The 26,835-nt window shown below is 33.4% G+C and overlaps 1 protein-coding gene across 1 annotated transcript in view; it reads right to left on the bottom strand.

Moving 5' to 3' along the window:
* The window catches only part of LOC145243374 (GPI inositol-deacylase-like), a 505,392-nt gene that overhangs the window by 409,860 nt on the left and 68,697 nt on the right, over positions 1-26,835 (bottom strand). Inside the window, exons 16-17 of the mRNA XM_080106197.1 lie at positions 26,640-26,703; positions 22,674-22,748 (exon numbers count right to left, since the gene is read on the bottom strand). Of these exons, the coding sequence (XP_079962323.1) occupies positions 22,674-22,748; positions 26,640-26,703 (139 nt within the window). The remainder of the gene's footprint in view (positions 1-22,673; positions 22,749-26,639; positions 26,704-26,835) is intronic.

Raw genomic sequence — 26,835 nt, 5'->3', positions numbered from 1 at the left:
ATGCTGGTCAAGGATTATTATGATCATTATTAATATTTGTAAAAATGTCAGAAAGAATGTTATCATAGTGAAATTAATATTTACAAATAAAATTATTTATGTAAAGATGTTTGAATAGAAACGAATGTCAGAACACAAACAATAATTTGACCTCTGGAATCTGACATAGCATGATGTAGAGGTCACTTAAAATGACATGGACTTTAGAAGAGAGTTTGAAAGACATGTATCATTTTTTTTTAATCAAGATTTTGGAGTAACCAGAGGGAGAAAGACGGTCTATGGATAGTAAGTAAAAGTCTAGAATCAGTGTTGCAACTTTTCAATGGTGGTAAACATTTGGTAAATAAAGCTGCTGTAAATACCACCAAGACTTGTACAAATCTTCAATTGCAGTTTTTCTGAGTATCCGTCAAATCAAGACCAAAGATGGATTAGGTATGTTTCTCTATTGGTCGATACTCCAGGAACTGTTATTTGTCTCTTTCTGTTGTAAATGTTACATGTCCATTGTTAAACTGTATCTGTTAATATATCAACACTGTCATAAGTCATAAGTGTTATATACGCATGAATTCAACGAACAATAGAAAAACTATATTACATAATCACTAAGGCTGTGACAACAGCATATTCTTTTCATTGTTTTGACTCTTGAGTATATATCCGTTAATATCTTATATATATATAGACTGATGTGGTTCTCAGTTGATGGACTGTGTCTTACTGTGTTGGATATATACTCGAGAGTCAAAAGAATGAAAAGAATATTCTGTTGTCACAGCCCTAATAATCACAACACTAGATAGTCATATATAAACACATCATACAGACGACTGTGGCATGTATATACAAACGTATATACACTCTGTATACACACATTCATTAGAAGAACATTTTATACCACTAGACGATGCACAAATTTAGACATTATATATATATATATATATATATACACACAAGGAACATGTATACATAATATATACCTCCTGACAATACAACACTAAGACAGTTACTGGTTCTTTTTATAATTTCTAAATACTTAATTAGATATTTGTCTCATTTTTAAATTTTGGAATTATTGTAAGACTTTTGTATTAGGCTGATGCAAAAACAATATCTTTTTCTCACATGTTACTTAAATATGATTTCTGAATTAATTCATTGATATATATAGCTATGTTATATATCATTTTGAAGTGTGTTTTTCGCTCTATTGAATTGCATTATTCATTACCGTTCTCAATCTCTTCATTCATTTTATTTCAGGCTTTTCGATAGCATGGACAAAATTCAAATCTGCACGATTTTCTTGTTCCAGTTCAAACTAAGCTGAAAAGCTGTCGAGACAGCTTATGATATCAATGGTCCATTTGGCCCAGGAACCACTAACGAATGTGTGGGACAATGGTGGTTCAAGAAATTTTGCAATGGTGACGAGAGCCTCAAAGATGAAGATAGTTACGGCCGACCGACTGCGGTTGATAATGAACATCTGAAAGTTTTAATTGAAGCTGATCCTCGCAAAACCGTTTTCCACGTGTCCCGTTATTTATAACAACAATACTACTACTAAATCTCTCGCTCCTTGACAGGGTTCAAAAGAGAGTCGCAAATCTGATAGGCCCTAAACTGGCATCTAAGCTTCAGCTTCTGTCCCATCGTCGAAACGTTGCATCCCTCTGCCTGTTCTACAAGTATTATAATGGTGAATGCTCTGATGAACTGCAAGCACTTGTGCCCCCACGACGTAAACACCCTCGAGAGACCCGACAAGCTGCAAAATCCCACCCCCACACTGTAGAGATCCCTAGATGTAAAAGATCTTTCTACTCCAGTAGTTTCTTCCCCAGAACTGCTAGACTTTGGAATTCCATTCCAGGTCACTGCTTCTCCAACTGTACTGACATGCATAAGTTCAAGTGCAACGTGAACCAACATCTTGCTGCCCAAATCCCTACATAGTACCCCAGTAGATGTTTCCCCTGATAGTAGCCCCCTACACCAAAGTGGCAATTTGCCTTGTTTGGGGTGAAAATGTAATAAAAAAAAAAAATAAATAAAAAAATAATAATAATAGAAAATTTGTACATTAACACTCTCAGCTACGCCACCCCTCATGAAATTTTTACCTTTTCAGATGATTATGCATAAACACTTTCAAAAACTTGGAGGAAAGAAAACCAATTATTTTAGAATCTAGAGTAGAGATAACTTTTATATATAAATTTAACATGAAATGGTTATCATTTCTGGGCTATTCTAACTTTTTAAATGGATGCTCACTAAATTTTTTTTTATGACTAACCATAGGTTCAACAGGCAATTTTTATCTTATCTCTGACTAATTCTATTTTTACTGATCCACAAAAGAATGAATATTTAAAAAAGAATTCTTGCTTATACAAAGTGCCTAAAAAATGCACTCACACTTTAACTTATCAGCATTGTTTGGACAATACAGGTCATCAAGTTGAACATGATTTTTCAATTACATTTGTCTTCTGTTTTCAAACCTATTCCATTTCACTATATGTTCATAAAAAAAGGTTTTAATTGTCATTCGAAGTGTGAGTACATTTTTACATTTTTTTGAGACACCTTGTATTTTGTCTGAGGCAATGGTGAAATAGAATATGTAAGTTTTGTGATTGTGCCTTGTGCAGTTTTCTACTTTTATCCAGACACACGTACACATACAACTTGCCTTTATATAATGGGGACGTCTATTCACGGTAATTATTCATATTGGGACTCCAGTGAAATATGGCAGTTCAAAATAAAACAGAAAAAATTACGAATGAAAAAATATTACAGAAGATAAGAGAGTAAAATTTTAATTAAAAATAATAATAATTTACTATTCAAAGTCCATGAACTTCAAAGACAAACCAGTGCATCATCTTTCTTTTAGAAGGGAGATAATATGGATAATGCTGGATTGAAATGAATGTCATTCAGAGTTTGTGAACTCTGGATAGTAAATTAATTTTATTTAATATTAAAATTCTACTCGCTAATTTTCTGTAACTATTGGTGCACACTAATATTTTTCACTGACAAGTAAGTACATCCATAAGTTTTCCTGTTATTTTATTTTTAACATATTTCACATGAGTCTCAACATTTTCTTTTTCTGGGGGGTAATTTTCTTATCTTATCTAGAGATGGGACATCTTACCAGATGCCAAACATTAACCCACTATTCTAGAGATTCCAATCAAGGGATATTTCTAGGACGCTAACCATTCCATTAAGCAAAATTGTTTGTATCTCTCTTGCACTTGGTTCACAGAGTATATTTGCCATATAGTTTTTGAAATTATTTTCCATAAACTCGATTGTTCTTATAATTACTGGAATAATGGAGATCTGCCTAAGAGTCCAGTTTCTTTTCATGTTGTACATAAGGTCCTGATATTCTGTTATTTTCTCTCGCTCAGTTTAAAATCAGCATCATTAGAGATACTGACTTCAACTAGGGTTGCTACTTTCTTCCTTTTGTCCTATATCACTATGTCAGGTTTAATAGTTCTGTTTTCTACGTATGTGGCTGCAGAAATTGCATAATCATAATGGATTGTGTATGACTTATTTCCAACGATTCTTTCCAGTATGTTCCTCGAATCTGTTGCTATACTGGATAGCAAACAGATGGGCCAGTGTTGTTATTTACATACTTCATTGTGCATGTATGTGTGTATGTATGTATGTATGTATGTGTGTGTGTGTGCGTGAATAGCATGCACTTTCCTATGATATTATTCCGTATTATCATCATAAATGTGCATAAATATAAAAGAACTTGAAGCTTCCTTTAAGAATCTCTGCAAAGATATGTTTGATTTCGTTTATACAGCTACGAAATATTGATCATATATCCACAATCAGCAATATTGATCTATTATTGATCAAACTATGGATTTGTTATTGAGCCAAAATAGCTGAACTAATTGCAAGACTCAATCAGTTAGTTTTGAGCCATCATTTCGTCCAACTTGCAGATTGGCAGGAGGGTGAAAAAAAAATTAAAAAAATAAAAATAAATAAATAAAAGAGCATCTTAAGTGGAAGAGGCTTTAATTTCTGTTTTATGGCATATCAACCCTTTTTTGAATTATTTGATGATGATACCTAATCTATTCGACTTATTATTTTGTTATGTTTTGTAGTATTTTCAAAAACAAAACAAGTCTTTATACGTGCTGATCTTTTATGCACTTTTTTACTTCTTTTCAGAAAGAAATTAACATAAGGAGAGTTTCCACATATTGTTTTATTTGGAAAGAATGGATTTAGGAGAAAGAGAGAAAGACTAATGTTATCTTAGCTAGTTGTTTATTTCTTAAACTTAACTTTCTAACTTACTGAAAGGAGAGACTTGTGGTAACATTCCAATAAGATTATTTCTACATTATTGGTGGTATCTCATTCCCATGGCTTCCCGGAGAGACCAATATGAAAACTTTAGTTTTTCCTCCACTAGAAAACATGACATCAGCCTTTATCGTCTTTCAGTTTTGTCTACAGCATTTTATCTCTGCCCGCCTCTTCCATTTCAACTTTATATCACTCATCTTTCATTTAATTTCATTTAATGCTGGGAATGATTTTCTTTTACAGATCTGGGTTATCATGCACTCGGTGTGACTTTTGTCAAAATCCATACTAGCTAACTTAATCGCTACTGGCGTAGGGTCCCTAAAGTAAAGCACGTACACACGATTTTACATTTTATGCCCATCAGTCTATTGTATGTCCGTCGGCTGCTGCTGATTCTCTAATGCCCATCAGCATGCTCGCCAGCATCATTTTGTTTTCCTTGATCGATGCCCAGTTTTATTAAAGTATCCTAAATATTTATTGTGGTATGAACATGACCTTATGCGTTCACTTCATTGTCTCATTGAGGGGAATACTGGCTCAACTGCTCGGCAGCCCTCCAGAAAATTCACATCTGTTGAATGTTAAACTCCAACTCTTCCTCTTACTCCTCCTCCTTTGAAGGAGGGCTGACTATGACCACCTCCCCTTCCCATCTCCTGGAATCTTTTCACCCCCTGACTGATTCTGGCCTTTTGTTAGTGGTCACTATTCGACCACCCGGAAGTTGACCACTGAAGATAACAGTCAGACAACCTTTATTCAAATAAGTCTATCTGGAGTCTATCTAGGAAAATTACTTTTACAAAGCAGGTCGGTTCCAGCATAATTTTCCTATTCAATGAGTTACTTTTTCTTTTTTTAGCAAAGAAAATATTTCTTGGATGGTCAGACTCTGGCCAGAGATATTTTCAGTTCTCTGTGCCCCCTCTTCTTCACTTAGTCAAGCATCTATCACTGCAACGTCTGACATCCATATGCGCCAGCACGTTTACAGCAGCATATTCAACTTTGCTTATAGTTTAAATTTACATCAACATTTTAATGTGTATTGTTTAAATTGTAGTCTTATTAACTCTGTTTTTCCTTTAAGTTAAGTAATATTAAGTAGCAGCCATTTTCTTTCCATTTTTATGCATATTTTCATAGTGTCTCATCAGGATTGGCACTAATCAAATATTTTTCATGTAATTGAAATCCCAACCTCAATTGTCTTGTGGACTGGACATCTGTATGAAGTGGACAGCCTGGGTGCAGTGGAGCTCCAGCTCAGCTGTGTCAATAACCGACGAAATAACACAAAGTACATTTATGTAATTAAAATTTTTTTTTTTTTATATTGACCTCAAATGAAGCATATTGTCACTTGGATGAAAGTGGCTACTATTTGGGACCATATCTACAGGGACACTATGTAGGGAGTGGAGCAGCGAGATGTCTGTTTACATTACATTTAAATTTCTGCATGTTAGTACAGTCAGGGAAGGAGGGCAAGAGGAAAGAATTGCAAAGTCTAACAGTTTGTGGGAAAATGCTTTCTGGCATCTTGGGACCTCAACTGTGAAGGAGTGCAGGGCTCTACATTGCAAGTGAAACAGTCGCATTTGCAAGTGATTTTTCAAAATGGCGACTAGAAATAATGAAACGCTTATCTTTTGGCAATTACATTTCTTTCACTGACAATTTTCCAAAGCTCACTACTGAGTGAAAAATATCTTTTCAACTTTTTTTTTTAATAAAACAAAGTTAAATTATTTAAACAATAAGAGTTTAATAGAACAATATACTCTTTTTTTTTTTAACGAAGGCTGTTTAAAAAAAAACATCTAAAGAAATTAGAATTTTTATACTTTCAAGTATCAACATAAATTTATTTGTATATTTAGAATTACACTTATTAAAAAAAATACAGAAAAATATTTATGATGTACATACTCATCACAGAACGAAGATGTCATATTCTAAAAATCACGTGGGTTTGGCTAGTAACTTTTCTATTTGGCTAGTAAATGAAAATATTTATTTATCAAAGGTTAACTAAAGATAAATTTGTCTGTAGAGCCTGGGAGTAGGTTTTTGCTACATGTTGGATGAGTCAGGAATATGCATATCAAATGGGACACAAGTACTATGAGTTTATCAGAGCACATTCCATTAAAGTACTTGTAATACAGACACAGGAATGTAACAATGTGGCGAGGGGACAGAGGTTGAAGCTTTGTTGATAATGTGGTACCTATTAGATTGGAGACTCTTTTTTTGAACCTGGCCAATGGTGTGCGACATCTATTAGATTTGAAACTCTTTTTTGTACCTTGTTTAAGAGTGATAGCTCATGGTAGATGTGCCAGCCTACATGTGGCAACAATACTCCATGCATGAGCGAATGGAGGCCTTGTAGATATACAAGATATGAACCATGTTCAAATTGGACTCTGCAGAACATTTTACTGTTCCATCCACAGGGCATCCCTATAAATTTTAAAATCCATTCTTTTTGAAAGTTTTAAAACAATTTGATAGTTATTTTTACAGCTCAATGATAAAAAGATTCATTAGAAAAAAACAAAAACAAAAAGACACAAATGATTCAACACAAAATTCATTTGCATCTCTAAATTTAAAATCCATCTTTAGCATTTTGTGAGTTATTTTGTTGAATTCTTTAAGTTCGGTTGAATCACTAATTTTTTGCCTCTTTTGCAATAACCCTTCCAAACCAATCCAAAGGAAGTAATTCTGAAAAACACATAAGCCAAATTCTAGCTTCTTTGAGCTTAATCTATCAATCAGCTAATCTGGAACAATTACAGCATAATGACATAAGTGCGTCATCTTGAGGCACCAAAACTTGCAAGGAACACTGAAAGGTTGGGCAGATGATCGCAATTTGAACATAACACAATTCAATGCAGAATTTACATGAAAAGTTTTCAATTTCGTCAAAATAGTTCATTTATGTGCACCTGTTCTCTCTGAAAATATCTTACCGGATTTTCCTTCTGTAACTGCTGGAAAATTGCTTCTGGGGGTACCAGTGACAAGAATTCTAGCAAAAGAACCAACTAAATTATCAGTCCATTAGCCTCCTTCCTATCTTTACCAATATCTTTGTGACTTTAATTAATTCTAGTGAAACTCAATTATTGCCTCCATTTGTCTACTTTCTCTCTTTGCTAAAATCTTTATCCTTAATCAATCGAGCATTAGTCCATCACCTCATAAATATTAAACTTCTTTCCGATCAACAGTATGGATTTAGGCAAGCTTGTTCTACTGCGGATATCCTAACTGCAATGTCTATATATATATATATATATATATATATATATATATATATATATATATATATATATACCACACTTCATAAGGCAGGAGAGGCTGGAGAAGTAGACCTATATATCTAAGGCATTTGACAGTGTTTGGTACGATGGTCTTCTCATGATAATAAAATCATATGGTATTAATGAATACTTGATATAATCAAATTTTTCTTAGATCAAAACGGCATGATATAAATGTGGGTGTGCCTCTGGGGTCGATTCTTAGACCTTTATTATTTATTATATTTATAAATGATCTTCCTGATAAAATTGTCTCTGAGATGTATATATTTTCTGATGACACCATGCTCTATAACAAACACAAGGGAAAAACGAATGAACACATATCTAAAGAAATGGCTGAAACCTTAGGAAAAAACTCAAGTTTGTAATGGAATGTGACCATAAATGGATGGTCATATGCAATGCTGGCATGACTTAGCTTCTTTCCTTTAATAATTACAAGAAACCTCAACCACTGATATCCATGGTAAATGATACAATATCTGAATTGTAAATGATACAATATTTGTTCAAACTCCTAGACTTAATATTCACATGGAACATGGATTGGAGCAGATACATCGAGCATTTCCAAGGCTGAAGGTAGACTCTCTCTACTATGCTAGAAATTTACTTATGCCTGAGAGTATCCAGTGCCTCTAAAAGGTCACTATCCATCCATGCATGGAGTATTGTTGTCACATTTGGGCTGGAGCATCTGCTACTAATCTCTCACTGCTTGACAGAGTTAAAAAAAAAAAAAAAGAAAGAAAAGAGTTGTCAATCTAATAAGTCCCGCATTGTCAACTAAACATCAACCTCTGTCCGATCGACAAAATGTTGCATCCCTGTGCCTGTTTTACAAGTATTTTAATGGAAAGTGTTCTGACGAACTCAAAACCCTTGTACTCTCTTGACATAAATACCTCCGACTAACCTGACAGGCAACAAAATCCCATCTTTACACTGTAAAGATCCCTAGATACCGTAACGCTTTCTATTCAAATACATTCTTCTTTCAAACTGCTAGACTTTGGAATACCCTGTACAAACATGCAAAAGTTCAAATGTAATGTGAACAAACATCTTATTGGACAAATCCCTACATAGTATCCCTGCAAATTTGGTCTCAAATAGTAGTGCCACTTGGGTTTAAGAAGTTATGCCTTGTTTGGAGTGAAAAAGCAGTTAAAAAAAAAAAAAAAAACCCCAAAAAACCTGTATATTATCTATTTAGGGATTATTTAATACCCAAAACACAAAAGCTATCATTATAAACAACTTATTTAGTTTTTATGCTTTATACCAAATCAAACCTTTTAGATTATTCAAAGATAAAACAATACATATTTTTTTAATTATTTTGAAAATTATATTATTATACAAATGATAGATACATGGGAGGCTAACATTTTGTACAGAGCACATAAATATAATTAGCACACTTCAACACAAAATTTGCATAAAACTTTATTTTCTTCAAAATAGAGTTTTATTTTTTATTAATAAGTAACACTTTATCAAGGCCAAAGGGTCACTCGAGGATAAGGGTTAAAGTGTTTGTCAGAAGGACGGTGAAACAAGACTGATGATTGGTAATGATGGTTGAAACTGAGCAGAATTTGATCAAGAAGATGTCTCAACAAGAATTTGTTTACATTGGACTTGAAAATGACTATACTGTAGTCAGCTAAGAAGCAGCCCTGCTGTATTATGCTTCACAGGTGGGCAGCTCTAAGAAAAAAAAACAAAAAAACTTTGCTCATGGAAGTTTAGTTTTAGGTATGTAAAGGGAAAAAAAGAAAATAATTGACAGTGGTTGTAGCTAGACGAGTTTTTGTTGTGGATGCTTCACAGGAGAAACCATAGATTGGAACTCTGTCAAATTAAAATAATAATGGAGTAAAGAAAGAATAGCAAACATTTTTTCTGTGAGAAAGTGACTATAGGGAATAGAAGAGATCATAACTTGGTTTTAGATGCATTAAAAGTAACCAGTCACCTCTTTCCCCATTGTACCACATGCTCAAGATCAGAGGAGAGAGAATTGGAGAGAACTTGGTTGTTTATGGTTTTTGATGTGATTAGATTTTAAAGTCGGTTTTGTACTCTGTCAGGAAAGATTAGAAGAAGCAGCAGACAGAAAGTAGTAAAAGAAAAAAAAGAGAATCGTTTTTTTCTTTTTTTTTTTTTTACACAGGAATCACCACTTATCAAGGCCCAGAGGCCACTCGAGGATAAGGGTGAATGTATATATATATGTAAGTCGATGTGATTATAGCGTAGTAAACATAAGTAGTGTGAATTTTGTAAATTGGATTACTTAGGGGGATGGTTCATCAAGAACTTGTTTACATTGGACTTGAAGGCAATCAGATTGTAGTCAGCTAGAAATCGGAAGAGAGTTCCACAGGCGTGCAGTTCTAAGAGTGTTTTTCATGAAAGTTTGGCGAGGGGAACCATAGATTGAAGCTCAGCTGAACACTTGCCATGAAAATAACGATAAAGCAGAGACAGGCTCGCAACGTCTCTTCTGTGGTAAAGAGGTTGCAGGGAAGAGAAAAGTTGCGAAATCTACTTTGAACTGTCAAGGCAGGATAAGCTGCTTCTAGCAGCTCCTGTCCAGATGTGGCAACAGTACTCCATCGTTGGCCTTACCTGGCTTTTATATAGGTAGAGAATTGCATCAGGAGTGAGATATCTACTGGAGCGGTAGAAGGATCCCACCATTTTTCCAGTGACCTTGGCAATGGATTTGATATAGGTGTTCTATTTCAGGTCAGGAGTAAAGGTCAAGCCCAGAAGCTTCTCAAAACATGAAGCCTCTCCAAGAGGAGAGCCATTCAATTCAATTGATGCCAGATTGGCATTAGAGCATAGATGGTGTAGAGATAGAAGCTTGGTTTTAGATGCATTAAAAGTAACCAGCCACCTCTTTCCCCATTGTACCACATGCTCAAGATCAGAGGAGAGAGAATTGGAGAGAACTTGGTTGTTTATGGTTTTTGATGTGCTACCATAGATTGTAGTGTCGTCAGCATAAATGTCTACGAATGATCTACGGATGTGTTTTGGAAGATCATTAATGCAGATCAGGAAGAGAGTTGGGCCCAAGATGGACCCCTAAGGGACTCCAGCATTAATACTGAGAGCTTCTGATTTCCAGCAATACCATAGCTGGAGATCTTGTGAAGTAGACCTTTATGCCATACCTTATCAAAGGCCTTTGATACATCAAGAGTGATTGCCCTAGAGAGGAAGCCTCTGTCAAGAAATTTGCTAATCCTATGAGATATAACTGTAAGCACATCTGCTGTAGATGTAGCAGAATGGAAACCATATTGTATATCACTTAGAAGGCTGTTTTTGCTGAGATGGTTGACTACTTCTCTAGTTAACACAGATTCCAGCAACTTACTCATGATGCACAGGAAACTTATTCGTCTGTACTGAAAGGGAGATGAGCGATCACCTGAATTCTTAAATACAGGGCATACTGATGAGATTTTCAAAGGTGTTGGGAAGCATTTCTCCTTAAGACAATGCTTAAATAACTTTGTAAGTATGGGTGCTAGTTCTGATTGTAGCTTTTTAAGCACTATAATTGGAATGCTGTCAGGACCAGTAGCTTTATTGGAATCAAGGTTTTTGATTAGCTGGCGACATCACATACAGATATTTGTATGTTACATAGTCTATTTTGTACTCTGTCAAGGCAGGATAGGCTGTTTTTAGCAGCTCTTGCCCAGATATGGTAGCAGTATTCCATCCTTGAACGTACTTGGCTTTTATATAGATAGAGAATTGCATCAGTAGTGAGATATCGTCTGGAGCAGTAGAAGGATCCCGCCATCTTTCCAGCGACCTTGGCAACAGACTTGATGTACATGTTCCATTTCAGATCAGGAGTAAAGGACAAACCCAGAAGCTTGTCAAAACATAAGGCTTCTCCTAGACGAGAGCCATCAATTTCAATTGATACCAGATGGGATCAGAGCGTTGATGATGTAAAGATAGGAGTTTGGTTTTAGATGCATTAAAGGTAACCAGCCACGACTTCCCCCACTGAACGACGCGCTCGAGATCAGAGGAGAGAGAATCAGAGAGAACTTTGTCATTTACAGCCTTTGATGTGTTGCCGTAGATGGTCGTGTCATCAGCATAGATGTCAACGAATGATTTAAGTATGTGTTTAGGGAGGTCATTGATGTAGATCAGGAAGAGAGTTGGGCCCAGGATTGACCCTTGAGGGACTCCATCATTAATACTGCAGACCTCTGATTTTTGTCCATCGACCACTACTCTTATGAGCCTATCGGAGAGAAATGATTTAATGATTGAGAAAACATTTCCAGTTATACCATAGCTGGAAATCTTGTGAAGTAGGCCCTTATGCCATACCTTGTCGAAGGCCTTTGATACGTCAAGAGCAATTGCCCTAGAAAGGAAGCCTTTGTCAAGAGATTCACTAATCCTGTGAGATATAACCATTAGCACATCTGCGGTAGACCTTGCAGAACGGAAACCATATTGTGTGTCACTAAGAAGATTGTTTCTGCTGAGGTGGTTTACTATTTCTCTATTTAATATGGATTCCAGCAACTTACTCATAACACACAGGAGGCTTATTGGTCTGTACTGAGAGGGAGATGACTTATCACCTGAATTCTTAAATACAGAGCATACTGATGAGGTTTTCCAGGGTGTCGGAAAGCATTTCTCCTTAAGGCAATGCTTAAACAGTTTCGTAAGTATGGGAGCAAGTTCTGGTTGAAGCTTTTTTAACACTATAATTGGGATGCCGTCAGGGCCAGTTGCTTTACTGGAATCAAGGTTCTTGGCGACCTCATGCACATATATTTGTATGTTACTTAACGTGTTTTGTGTTATAGGAGGAAATATGGGGAGTTGGTGGCCTTCGTCGCATAGGGTAGAATTAGCTGCAAAGTTCTTTGCAAATAGTTTGGCATTGTCTGATGCTAACGAGGTGACCTCTGGTCCAGTGATAATGGTTGGGATAGAACGCACACTTCTGTTCAGGATCCTATTTGTTATTTGCCAAAACTGGTGGGAACCAAGCCGCTGATCAGCTACTTTACACAGGCTGGGCATATAGCTCTCTTGCATTTTTTATTACTCTTTTACAGTGGTTGCTGGCGTTCCTGAAAGCAGCTTTAGTCTCAGTGCATCTATTACGTTGGTAGCTATGGAAAAAGTGATTTCTCTGCGCGATAGCAGCAGCACATTCTGGGAAGAACCATGGCTGGCTGTTAGGTTTTTGTTGGAATTTTTTAGATGGTATGAATTGGTCTATGCCTACAATTAACCATTTGATCAGATCTGATACTATAGAGGATACATCCTTTTTAAACATGGAATGCAGAGGTAAATCAGATATGAATGTACGGAAGCTGTCCCAGTCAGCCATAGAGTATCGGTATACAGTACGGTGGAGGGGTACGTCTGGGGACTTATTATATTTCATTTTTATCTTTACTGATACGACGGAGTGGTCGGAGGATCCTAGAGGAGAATGAATGGAACATGAACATAGCTCAGGGGAAGTTGAGAGAAAAAGGTCTAGGAGGCTTGCATATTGACCAGTAGTATCGGACACATGGGTGGGTTCGCGAACAATCTGAGTGAGGTCATAAGCAATGGCAAAATCAGGACAAAACCTCCCCTTGTCGTCTGTCTTATTTGAATGGGTCAGCCATTCCAAGTTATTGATGTTGAAGTCACCACAGATGTGGATGTTAGCCGAGGGATGTGCAGACAGGATGTAGTCTATTTTCTCAGATATACTCTTAAAGATAGTAACTCCGCTGTTATGAGGCCGATAGAGTGCAAATATAAATGCAGTGGTGTAAGCAAGTGCAACCCGGAAGCACATATAGGGTAAATTAGGATCTTCTCTAGAGATATCCCTGCCACACGGGAAGCCATCTTTAATGTAGGCACATATTCCATGCCCATGGTGATCTTGGGGGTTAGATTTAGCTGTTAAGTTAGAGTATCTGTTAATTATGAACGGATCTAGGGAAGTGGTCGGCCCTATTCCAGTTTCACTTAGAAAGAATATGTCCGGTTTCGTCTCCTGTAATTGGGTTTCAACCTCTGGAAGGTTGGAACGTAGACCACTGATGTTGGAGAAGGAGACCTGGTAGTAGGGGTCTATGTTGGAAGATGGGGTTTTAGGTTTATTCGAGTTTTTTTTCTGGAGATAATTCATGTTGAAGTTTTGGGATTTGTGGAACAGGTCGGCATACTTGGTTAGAGCAGTACAGAGTCGGCATACTTGGTTAGAGCAGTACAGAGACGGAAAGTAAGAGAGAAAAAGACAGGAAAATTTTATTATTTTTTTTTTGTAGCATATGAAAAGGTAAAGCAATTACCCACTAGTATGGCATTGAGAGACCCCACCAGAGACTACTGCATGATCCAGAATCCATTCACCAAATGGCAATACAGCAGTCCCAGTACTTAGCGCCTGCTGATAGGACAGCCTCCTTAGTGGTTAATCCAAGGTTCGGGTCCTTGACTATCAGGCGGATAACGTCAGCCCAGACAAAACGTTTACCTCCAGCACCCTTACTAGTGACATGGCCACAAGGCTAGATATAGAGATAGAAAATTTCCGACATCTCAGACTACTGTTCATTAAGTACTACCGACCTTTAAAGTAGCTTTTTCTTCACCCTTTGTCAGAAAAATCACTCATTTGAATGAGGACTGAGGGACAAAAAAGGAGAAGCGAGAGTTACTGGAGCTGCCGATAACACATCCACTGTATTATCTACTCTCCATATGGGACCCTAGCCACTGCTCAGCTACTTTGAACTTGACGGACTGAGCACACAACTCTCTTGCGTTCTTTATTACTTTTTTACAGAAGTTGCTGACGGACCTGAAGGCGGTTTTAGTCTCAGTACATCTATTACATTGGAAGCAATAGAAAAAGTGATTTTTGTGTGCAATGAAAGCAGCACATTCTGGAGAGAACCACAGCTGGCTATTAGGTTTTTGCCGGAACTTTTTTGAGAATATGAAACGGTCTATACTTACAATTAATTATTCCGTCAGGTTTGATACTATAGAGGACACATCCTTTTTAAACATGGAACGCAGAGGTAGATCTGATAAAAATGTGTGGAAGCTATCCCAGTCAGCCATGAAGTATCGATATACTGTACGATGGAGATGTACATCTGAGGACCTATTACATTTCATTTTTATCTTAACTGATACAACAAAGTGGTTAGAAGATCAGTGGAGACAGAACGGAGGATGAACATAGCTCAAGGCAAGTTGTGAGAAAAAGGTCTAGGAGACTTGCATACTGACCATCAGTGTCGGGGACACGGGTGGGTTCGTGGACAATCTGAGTGAGGTCACAGACAATGGAGAAATCGTGATAGAACCTCCCTCGTCATCGGTCTTGCTTGAGTGGGTCAACCATTCCACATTGTGAACATTGAAGTCTCCACAGACGTGAATGTTTGCTGAGGAGTACGAAGACAGGACATGGTCAATTTTCTCAGATATGCTTTTAAAAATAGTAACTCCACTGTTGTAGGGGTGATAGAGTGCAAATATGAACACGGTAGTGTGAGCAAGTGCAACCCGGAAGCACATATACGGTAAATTAGGATCTTCTCTGGAGATGTCCCTACCACATGAAAAGTCGTCTTTAATGCAGGCACATACTCCATGCCCATGGCAATCTTGGGGGTTGGGTTTTAAGGTTAAGTTACAGTATCCTTTAATTACGAACTCATCTAGGGAAGTAGTCGGTCCAATGCCGGTCTCAATTAGGAATAATAGGTCAGGTTTAGTCTTCTGTAATAGAGTTTGAACCTCTGGAACATAGACCCCTGATGTTGGAGAAGGAGACATGGTAGTAGGGGTATACATTAGAAGTTGGAGATCTGGTTTGATCAGGTATTTTTTCTGGAAACCATTCATGATTGGGATTTGGGATTTGTGGAATAGGTCGACAGACTTGCTTAGAGCAAGGCAGAAAGGGAAAGTAAGAGAAAAAGAAACAAAAATTTAAAAAACTTTTTTTTTGTAGCATATAAGGTAAAGCCGTAACAATTACCCACTAATATGGCATCATTTTTTTTATTGAAGAATAATTGAAGTGAATATTAATTAGAGATTCTGCTGTCACTAAAGGTCACATCATGTTTGGAAAATGTGTGAATTCGGCTAATTTGACAATTTTTTTTATTAAGTTATGCATAGATTACTATGTTTCACTGTAAGCCCATGAAACTAAAATAAATTTTGTTTTTAAATAACTCATATGATATGAAAACTGTAATGGGAAATTTAATTAAAAAAAAAAATGAGTGAAAAGTATGAATAATGTAAGTGCCTGTTAAGAAACGATTAACATATGCACTCGAAATAACACTGTGTCCACTGAATGCCAATCTACTAATTGGTTGTTCTGTTCATTAAGAATATAAAAAAAGTCTTTGGAATAAAAATGCTTTCAAAAATTCAAGTGTAGGTGAAGAAAGTATCCTGCATTTAGGCCGAAAATGAAAAGTAACTAACAGACAATAGCAAGATAGGAAAATATGAGATAATAATAATCCTATGGAGAAGGCTTCCCAATAAATATAGGTGGTGGTAGCAGTAGAAATATGGGTGGTGGTAGCAGTAGTAAGTCAGAGCTTGAGAGTGAAAATTTTCCTGTATGGATGATTATCGTAGAAACTGTCAAGATTTAAAAACTTTTAAAGATGAATGAAACCAACAATTATTTTCCAAAAAAAACAATCAAGAATTTTGTTAAAGAAATGATGAAGGAGATTTGAATAGGCAAGTTTATATAGAAAGTTATATCAATCAATGAAATATGTAAAATATCACTTTATTTTATATGTAGGAAGATATCATTATATCCCAATTCTCAAGATTTTAATTGAAGTTGCTTGAGAAAAGGCATGGAGCCACTTAATGTAAGGAATAAATAAGAAAAAGGGAGAGGAAAGTAGAATCACTTCAAGATACAAAATTTATATATTTCATTATTATTGCATTATTTCAGCTGTTTTGAAAACTTTCCTATCGGATTATATGCATCGTCACACTGGACTTATTTTGGAATACATTCTATCTAAAGAACTATTTTGCATTTTGGATCAACTCTAAAAGAGTTTCATTCAAGCTGAAATATTATGTGCATTTTGTTTCTATATTACTTTTTTACATATCCAATATTTTTTCATTTTTTTATTTGGCAATTTATAACCACAATAAATTGCGGTTTCACTTAATGTCTTAATTAGCAAATTCTAGCATTGATACAAATATAATTTGCTGATTTCTTTATGTCCTCTGATGAGAATAATAATAAGAATAACAGTCTTTGAAACTCTGTGGAATAAGGACTTTGTAAATTGTTTTTTGGAGTATTCAGTCGAACAATAAATTTTGATTGTAAAGTTCAACTTACAGTTTTAATTTTCTTTCTCTTATATAAAACCTCCACCAGTAAGCAAACTCTTGGACTTTAAACAAGCTAACCAAAAAGTTTTGGTTTGGCTTGATTTTTACTGCATATTGATTCTATTAGGTCATTTAATGCCATGAAAGGCTATTTATCATGGATTCTAATGTGTAGGTCATTTGCAGTAGTATTAGGTTGTATGTGTTTTTTTTTACATATAGTGGTAGAAATATTTGGGAGGTGACTAAAGAGATTTTTGTTTTTAAAATTTTCTATTTCTTGTAAAGTCTTGTGACTTTCACTAACTTGAATATATTGCCTACATGAACTTTGTATTATTTGGATTCATCAGACTACTGTTCTCATCTTAAGTGTCATTTTCACAATATTTTAGTTGATGTAACCTCAAACCTTCTTCAAGTGTATCTTGCTGAACTCGGGAACGTTTCTGTCAAACTCGGGAATTTGGATGGAATTATGAAAGGAACTCTATACTTCATGCTTTCGTTCCATCAGCCATGACTGGATAGAGGTTCTAAGTAATTCGCAGTAGTATTTTTCACTCACCCACATTGCGAATATCAGTTCACTTCAGGAGAATATCACTTTCACAATTGATTTTTCCAAGTACTCAAACTACCGTGCCATGGGTCCTTGCAGGTCTTAGTTATCAAACAATTTAAAGACAGCATCTTTTTATGATAGTTATTAAATAATTTGAAGACAGCATCTTTTTATGATAGTTATTAAACAATTTTAAGACAGCATCTTTTTATGATAGTTATTAAACAATTTTAAGACAGTATCTTTTTATGATAGTTATTAAATAATTTGAAGACAGCATCTTTTTATGATAGTTATTAACCAATTTGAAGACAGCATCTTTTTATGATAGTTATTAACCAATTTGAAGACAGCATCTTTTTATGATAGTTATTAACCAATTTGAAGACAGCATCTTATTATGATAGTTATTAACCAATTTGAAGACAGCATCTTTTTATGATAGTTATTAAACAATTTCAAGACAGCATCATTTTATGATAGTTATTAAAACATTTTTAAGACAGTATCTTTTTATGATAGTTATTAAATAATTTGAAGACAGCACATTTTTATGATAGTTATTAAACAATTTTAAGACAGCATCTTTTTATGATAGTTATTCAACAATTTCAAGACAGCATCATTTTATGATAGTTATTCAACAATTTCAAGACAGCATCATTTTATGATAGTTATTAAAACAATTTAAGACAGTATCTTTTTATGATAGTTATTAAATAATTTGAAGACAGCATCTTTTTATGATAGTTATTAAATAATTTGAAGACAGCATCTTTTTATGATAGTTATTCAACAATTTCAAGACAGTATCTTTTTATGATAGTTATTAAACAATTTCAAGACAGCATCATTTTATGATAGTTATTAAACAATTTTAAGACAGTATCATTTTATGATAGTTATTAAATAATTTGAAGACAGCATCTTTTTATGATAGTTATTAAATAGTTTGAAGACAGCATCTTTTTATGATAGTTATTAAACAATTTGAAGACAGCATCTTTTTATGATAGTTATTCAACAATTTCAAGACAGCATCATTTTATGATAGTTATTAAACAATTTTAAGACAGCATCATTTTATGATAGTTATTAAACAATTTTAAGACAGTATCTTTTTATGATAGTTATTAAATAATTTGAAGACAGCATCTTTTTATGATAGTTATTAAATAATTTGAAGACAGCATCTTTTTATGATAGTTATTCAACAATTTGAAGACAGCATCTTTTTATGATAGTTATTAAATAATTTGAAGACAGAATCTTTTTATGATAGTTATTAAACAATTTCAAGACAGCATCATTTTATGATAGTTATTAAACAATTTTAAGACAGTATCTTTTTATGATAGTTATTAAATAATTTGAAGACAGCATCTTTTTATGATAGTTATTAAATAATTTGAAGACAGCATCTTTTTATGATAATTAAACAATTTGAAGACAGCATCTTTTTATGATAGTTATTCAACAATTTCAAGACAGCATCATTTTATGATAGTTATTAAACAATTTCAAGACAGCATCATTTTATGATAGTTATTAAACAATTTTAAGACAGTATCTTTTTATGATAGTTATTAAATAATTTGAAGACAGCATCTTTTTATGATAGTTATTAAACAATTTGAAGACAGCATCTTTTTATGATAGTTATTCAACAATTTGAAGACAGTATCTTTTTATGATAGTTATTAAATAATTTCAAGACAGCATCTTTTTATGATAGTTATTAAACAATTTGAAGACAGCATCTTTTTATGATAGTTATTCAACAATTTCAAGACAGTATCTTTTTATGATAGTTATTAAACAATTTCAAGACAGCATCATTTTATGATAGTTATTAAACAATTTTAAGACAGTATCTTTTTATGATAGTTATTAAATAATTTGAAGACAGCATCTTTTTATGATAGTTATTAAATAGTTTGAAGACAGCATCTTTTTATGATAGTTATTAAACAATTTGAAGACAGCATCTTTTTATGATAGTTATTCAACAATTTCAAGACAGCATCATTTTATGATAGTTATTAAACAATTTTAAGACAGCATCATTTTATGATAGTTATTAAACAATTTTAAGACAGTATCTTTTTATGATAGTTATTAAATAATTTGAAGACAGCATCTTTTTATGATAGTTATTAAATAATTTGAAGACAGCATCTTTTTATGATAATTAAACAATTTGAAGACAGCATCTTTTTATGATAATTAAACAATTTGAAGACAGCATCTTTTTATGATAGTTATTCAACAATTTGAAGACAGCATCTTTTTATGATAGTTATTAAATAATTTGAAGACAGAATCTTTTTATGATAGTTATTAAACAATTTCAAGACAGCATCATTTTATGATAGTTATTAAACAATTTTAAGACAGTATCTTTTTATGATAGTTATTAAATAATTTGAAGACAGCATCTTTTTATGATAGTTATTAAATAATTTGAAGACAGCATCTTTTTATGATAATTAAACAATTTGAAGACAGCATCTTTTTATGATAGTTATTCAACAATTTCAAGACAGCATCATTTTATGATAGTTATTAAACAATTTCAAGACAGCATCATTTTATGATAGTTATTAAACAATTTTAAGACAGTATCTTTTTATGATAGTTATTAAATAATTTGAAGACAGCATCTTTTTATGATAGTTATTCAACAATTTGAAGACAGCATCTTTTTATGATAGTTATTCAACAATTTTAAGACAGTATCTTTTTATGATAGTTATTAAATAATTTCAAGACAGCATCTTTTTATGATAGTTATTAAACAATTTGAAGACAGCATCTTTTTATGATAGTTATTCAACAATTTCAAGACAGCATCATTTTATGATAGTTATTAAACAATTTCAAGACAGCATCATTTTATGATAGTTATTAAATAATTTGGAGACAGCATCATTTTATGATAGTTATTCAACAATTTTAAGACAGTATCTTTTTATGATAGTTATTAAATAATTTGAAGACAGCATCTTTTTATGATAGTTATTAAACAATTTTAAGACAGCATCTTTTTATGATAGTTATTCAACAATTTCAAGACAGCATCATTTTATGATAGTTATTCAACAATTTGAAGACAGCATGATTTTATGATAGTTATTAAACAATTTTAAGACAGTATCTTTTTATGATAGTTATTAAATAATTTGAAGACAGCATCTTTTTATGATAGTTATTAAATAATTTGAAGACAGCATCTTTTTATGATAGTTATTAAATAATTTGAAGACAGCATCTTTTTATGATAGTTATTAAATAATTTGAAGACAGCATCTTTTTATGATAGTTATTAAACAATTTCAAGACAGCATCATTTTATGATAGTTATTAAATAATTTCAAGACAGCATCATTTTATGATAGTTATTAAACAATTTCAAGACAGTATCTTTTTATGATAGTTATTAAATAATTTGAAGACAGCATCATTTTATGATAGTTATTAAATAATTTGAAGACAGCATCTTTTTATGATAGTTATTAAACAATTTGAAGACATCTTTTTATGATAGTTATTCAACAATTTCAAGACAACATCTTTTTATGATAGTTATTAAACAATTTCAAGACAACATCTTTTTATGATAGTTATTAAATAATTTGAAGACAGCATCTTTTTATGATAGTTATTAAATAATTTTAAGACAGCATCTTTTTATGATAATTATTATAATAAGTAGGGATATGACAACAGCATATTCTTTTCATTGTTTTGATTTTCGAGTATATATTCGACACAATCAACTGAGAACCACATCACTCTACATAAAAAGCATATAAGATATCAATGGATATATACCTGAGAATCAAAACCAGGAAAAGAATATGCTGTTGTCACAGCCCTAATAATAAGCCTTGAGACTGCTCACAAAACTTCAAGTTATGAACAATTTGAAATAATCTTGCCAACAACTTAGCTGCTTTTATGGATAGAAACCACAGTTAATGTATTTTCTTTGTAGTAAATAACTACATGGTAACTGAATACATTATTTAAATTATTCAAATATTTATTAGAGTGCACGTCGTTTATGAAATAGTATTTCTGATTTAAACTTCTTTTGTGGACATAAAAGGTGCCATTTTTTATATCATGCATACACTAGTGAATTAATACTAACATAATCTAACATGTTATCTCTAAAGATGTTAAAAGTATTTAAGCCAGCATATTAAACTTTGATTCTGACTAGCCAATTTTCATTTTTGAACCATGTTATTGGCACTATAGTAATCTAACATATGAAATTATGTTAGATTTTAAAAGTTGGGTCTAAATAGCATTTAAGCTGACATATCAAACTTCAATCCTGACCAGGCAGTTTTCAGTTGTTATTATTGTACTATGTTATCGGAATAATAATGCGATTTATTAAAGTGATTTTTTTTTGTTTTTTTTTTTTAAATCATGTAGTCCTGCTTGGACAACTGGTAAAATGGAAACATTTTTCAATTATGCCTGAAAAATCAAAATCAGCAAGGGTAATAATTCATATTTTTTATTGAAGAATATAAAAAGAGTTGTCTCCCTTACAACTAAAATTCTATTTCTTTTTCTGTACAAGTTAAAAAATGTGCAAACAAACAAAGAAAAAACTAAAATGATTTCACTGCATTTAGGATAACGTTGGGTAACTACAGCCTGTTTCTACTAATACACATTGTGTATTGGTTCATAAACATTTGATTATGGTGTACGAAACTGAAAGAGAGAGAGAGAGAACTGATTATATTCGTTCAATGCTAAGAGTAGAAATATAAACAAGATGAAAAAGAGAAAGATCAATCTTTTTTTCTTTCTTAAATGCATTTGCTTTTTGCATTCGGAGGGATAACATAAATGATTAAAAAAAAAAAAATTTTTTTTGGATGCCACACTACTAGTTGAAAGATTCTACTTACCATTTGGCTGTTTGCAGCAACAATAAGAATAATGTGGGTATAATCTGCCAAGCTGGATAACTTTAGTATCACATACTGGGGGTTAAAAAAAAAAAAAAAGAGAAAAAAAATAATATTAGTTAATAAGAAAAAATCTTTTAAATACTTTTATCAAAAGAAAGAAAGAAAAAATTTTTTTTGAAGTGCTGATCTGTTTCGATTGATTTGTGTATTTTATGGTATATCATTCATTTTCGGGTTATTTGATGGCAAAACTATCATAAATAGTTTATCTTCTTGTCTTGTATATAATAAAGTAGACACAATTTTTCCCCTGTGGACGAAACTGTCATAGGTTGACAACAACAGATGGCACATACAAAATTATGTTTACGTCATTAGCCATTACGTTATCTATATATATAAAAGCGAAAATGTATGTATGTATGTATGTATGTATGTACGCTTTTTCTCGATGTCCACAAAAGGCTTCTTTCAGAGAAGCACTCGCTCGGTTCACAACTTCTTAAAACTTTTTATATCATCTATAAATTGTAATATCTCACACTTAACCACGGAGCTCGCCTGTCTATATAATTTTATTGACTTTCAAACGTTAATTATTCCACATTTCCCGCATCGGCACGCGTTACATTCGGTTTTCGGTATAAACAAAAAGTGAAACGCGACTCTAATCACAGGCCCGCGCGCTCTCCGGAGCCCGGGTGACAAGATCAAAGTGTAGTATCTGTTCCGACAGATGCTGCAAGCAAGGACCAGATGTGGGGGCAACCCCACATACCTGACCTTTAACCAGCTCCCATTTCCCACCTCTCGGGAGCTGGTCCCCTTTTTCCCTTCCCCCTCCCTTCATTCCTCACATTAAAAATTGGCCTTGTGCCTAATTTGCTCAGTGGGGGAGCAAATAAATACCCACAGGCTCAGAGCCAGTGAACGTTTGGTCAATGTCGACTTCGTCACGGGGGAGCAGGTTTTTAAAAACAAACAAACCGATTTATTGACCTCACTAAAAACTGTCCCGCACAAAATGCTAACTGCTGAATACCTATCGCTGTCACGTCAATCAAAAACGCGCACCTGTTTTTTTTCACACTTCGCTATTTTCCAACTGCGCGTCGTCAAGGCTTTTTTTTTCATGGGCACCTGTTTTTTTTTACACACACCAACAAACACCCGGGCAACGCTGGGTACCCCTCGCTAGTCTTCTTATAGAATGCATTTACATACACATTACTTTATCATATTAAAACATTACTTTTATTCTGAGGAGCGCCATGGCCATCATCGTCCTAACCTACAAAGGAAGTAGCTAAAATTTCACCCTCTTAATACAAATTCCTCTTATGACACCATTCTACACCGTGCCCATTTATTCTACTTTTTCTCTTTTTGGGTCATCTCCGTCATTATCTGACTACTAATTTCATACACACACGCGCATATTCTTAACACCTTCGATCTACACAAATAATGATTTCTTCCTTCCATAAATTCGGCAATTCTGATTGGCTGAGAATTATACATTCTATAATTCCCTAATTCATTTATTCAGCCATTAAACAAACACTTCAAAACTAAATTGTGATGCCATTTCTGTATGTACACAATATTCTTATGTTTTATTTATATCATTCAAGTCATTTTCCTGCTGAAACACTCTTACATTATAAGTTTTTTTTTTTTCCAGCTATTAATTTTTTTTTTCCTAGACAATATGAGACCGATTGTTCCAGCATCAAATATTTTTCCAAAGTAGAGATATTCCTTTTTTTGTTTACAGTTTTCAGAAAAGGGCTGTTACAAGTGTGTTTTGAAAAGTTTGTCTGCTACTTTGCAGTGCATTGATTGGCTGATCAACGTCTTACGTCACATTACAATGAAAACCCAAGCGCATGACGTCATGTTCCGAGCAAAGCCAATCAAACACCGAAGTATGTCTGGTTCAAATTATGCACAATTAACAAATTCACAATGATTGAAATTTAAAGTGTTGTGTAATTATTTCTAAAAAAAAAAAAAAATAAATAAACACTCCAAAATAAAATATATATATTATCTTTTTCCTATCAGTAACACGTAAGTTACATTTATCGTTGTGAATCCATTAACATGTTTTTGAGCACGGTTATAAACGAGAGAGAGAGAGAGAGACTCATATCTGTTTTTGTTTTCATTCGAACACATTTTTATTTACTCTAGACACACCTAAAACTTGAATTTAACTTGAAAATACTATTTTCAAAAATAGCATGGTAACATAAGTGCATAAGCACCACTTTATTTTACAGATTTCATTTCCTAAGGACCGTTTGAATAAATTCACAATGATTGAAATTGAAAGTGTTGTGTAATTATTGGATTTTTTTTTCTTGAAATAAATACATGTTATGATGACTAAAATTTCATTAGTTTTTAGTACTTATTTTTTTTTAGAAATCATTACATAACAATTTAAATTGCACAATCACAGGTGAACCTTTGTGGAGAGTGTGATTTGATAAAGTACTGCCGTGTGAGAATTAATCCTTATCCTTGAGTGGCCTAAGGGCCTTGATGAGTAGCAACTTTATACTGTGGTCCAGTTTAAGGGATCACAATTATAAGGTGAAAGAGTCCTGGGGTTCACTACAAGCGTTTAAACTACAAGTGTGCTCTCTGCTTGAAGATAGAAATGTCTGGCATTATATAAGCCAGACAAATCCATATTGTCCATGGATATAAGGGTGTTAACCACCGCAAAACACTTTATGATTTTTAAAAAAAGTTGACGTAAAAAACAAATCTTCAAGAGAAACTCTTATAAAATAATAATAGTAATTTTTTTCCTCCATTTTTACTATTTTTCCCTTTCTTTATCTAAAGTAATTTGAATGTAATGATACTTAGTGATTTATCCATACATTAATACGACAGCGCGTGTGTTATTTTCTATGTCACGCTTATATCCGAGTTGTTTAATTGTTATGTACTTCCATTTCTTGTCATAAATAATTTTACCAAAAATTCTTCATAAGTTTTTGTTATAATTGATGGCACTCCAATAATCTATTGTTTTTTTATAAATTTTATCAAGAATTCTTCATAAGTTTTGGTTTCGATTATGGCTGAAGGAACTCAAGTTTATATATGTAAATATATATATATATATATATTTTTTTTCATAAGTTTTTATTTTGGTTTCGATTCAAGCTAATGCACTCGTCATATGGATATATATTTTTTATTTTTGAAATCGCAACTTTATAATATATAAAAATCAATAGAACATTAACGCTATAATAATATATTTGAAATCTGCATGAATTAAAATATCATATTTAAGCGTACCTTACGACCGGGCTTTGTTGGGCATTCGTGCTAGCTTAGATAAATACTTTTGCAGTTTTAACAAAAAAAGCTACAATAACATCAGAGCGTCTCTATTTACACTGAACATCTGCAGAATGCCAGCATCAATATATTACATGGCCCTGTCGGTGTGGCATTAGAATACACCGACTGCCTCCCTGCAGAGGGTAAAAGTCCCTCAATGGGGGTCCTGGATATGACCTTAAACTATATCCAGTGGTGAGGCCCCAGCTTGTGGGCTTTGGGGAGTGTGGAGCCACCCTTTAATTACCATTGCTCCCAGGTACACTCTGACCCGGAGTGGTAGTACCTGTTAGGGTTCCAACTATGGGTTAAATAGAAACCGACTTGAAAACAACAAATATATTCTATTAAAAATTTTTTCTTCAAAATCTTTGGATTTGGCTTTAAATAACCCGAAAAGGGTTGATATGCCGTAAAACAAAAACAACCAACCAACCAATATATTACATGCGAATGAGTATCCTGTGGAATTTCCACAGGTCCTGCTAGTTAAAATTAACCAGACAAATGATAGAAATTTGCCTGTTGTTATTAATCTGAGAAAAAAAGACTTAAGTGGTACAAAAAAACAAAAAAAAAACAAAAAAATCTAACCTTTTTTTCAGATTTCTTTGGCGGAAGTACTTTTCCATTTTGAGCGAGGTTTGTACAATTGGAACTGTAATAAAAAAAATTTCAAGTTAAAAAGGCATAAAACTTTGCACAGAGGTTTTTCAAAAGAAGAATCAAAACTTTTCTTTCACTTAAAGAAAAATTTACTTCTTTTTTCAAAGAAAAAAAAAAGTGAAAA

This window comes from Euprymna scolopes, chromosome 22 (assembly GCF_053919585.1).
Source record: "Euprymna scolopes isolate OS-2025 chromosome 22, ASM5391958v1, whole genome shotgun sequence".
NCBI classification, from domain to species: Eukaryota; Metazoa; Mollusca; class Cephalopoda; order Sepiida; family Sepiolidae; genus Euprymna; species Euprymna scolopes.
The sequence above is the reverse complement of the archived record's forward strand: the minus strand, read 5'-3'. Positions and strand labels throughout refer to the sequence as shown.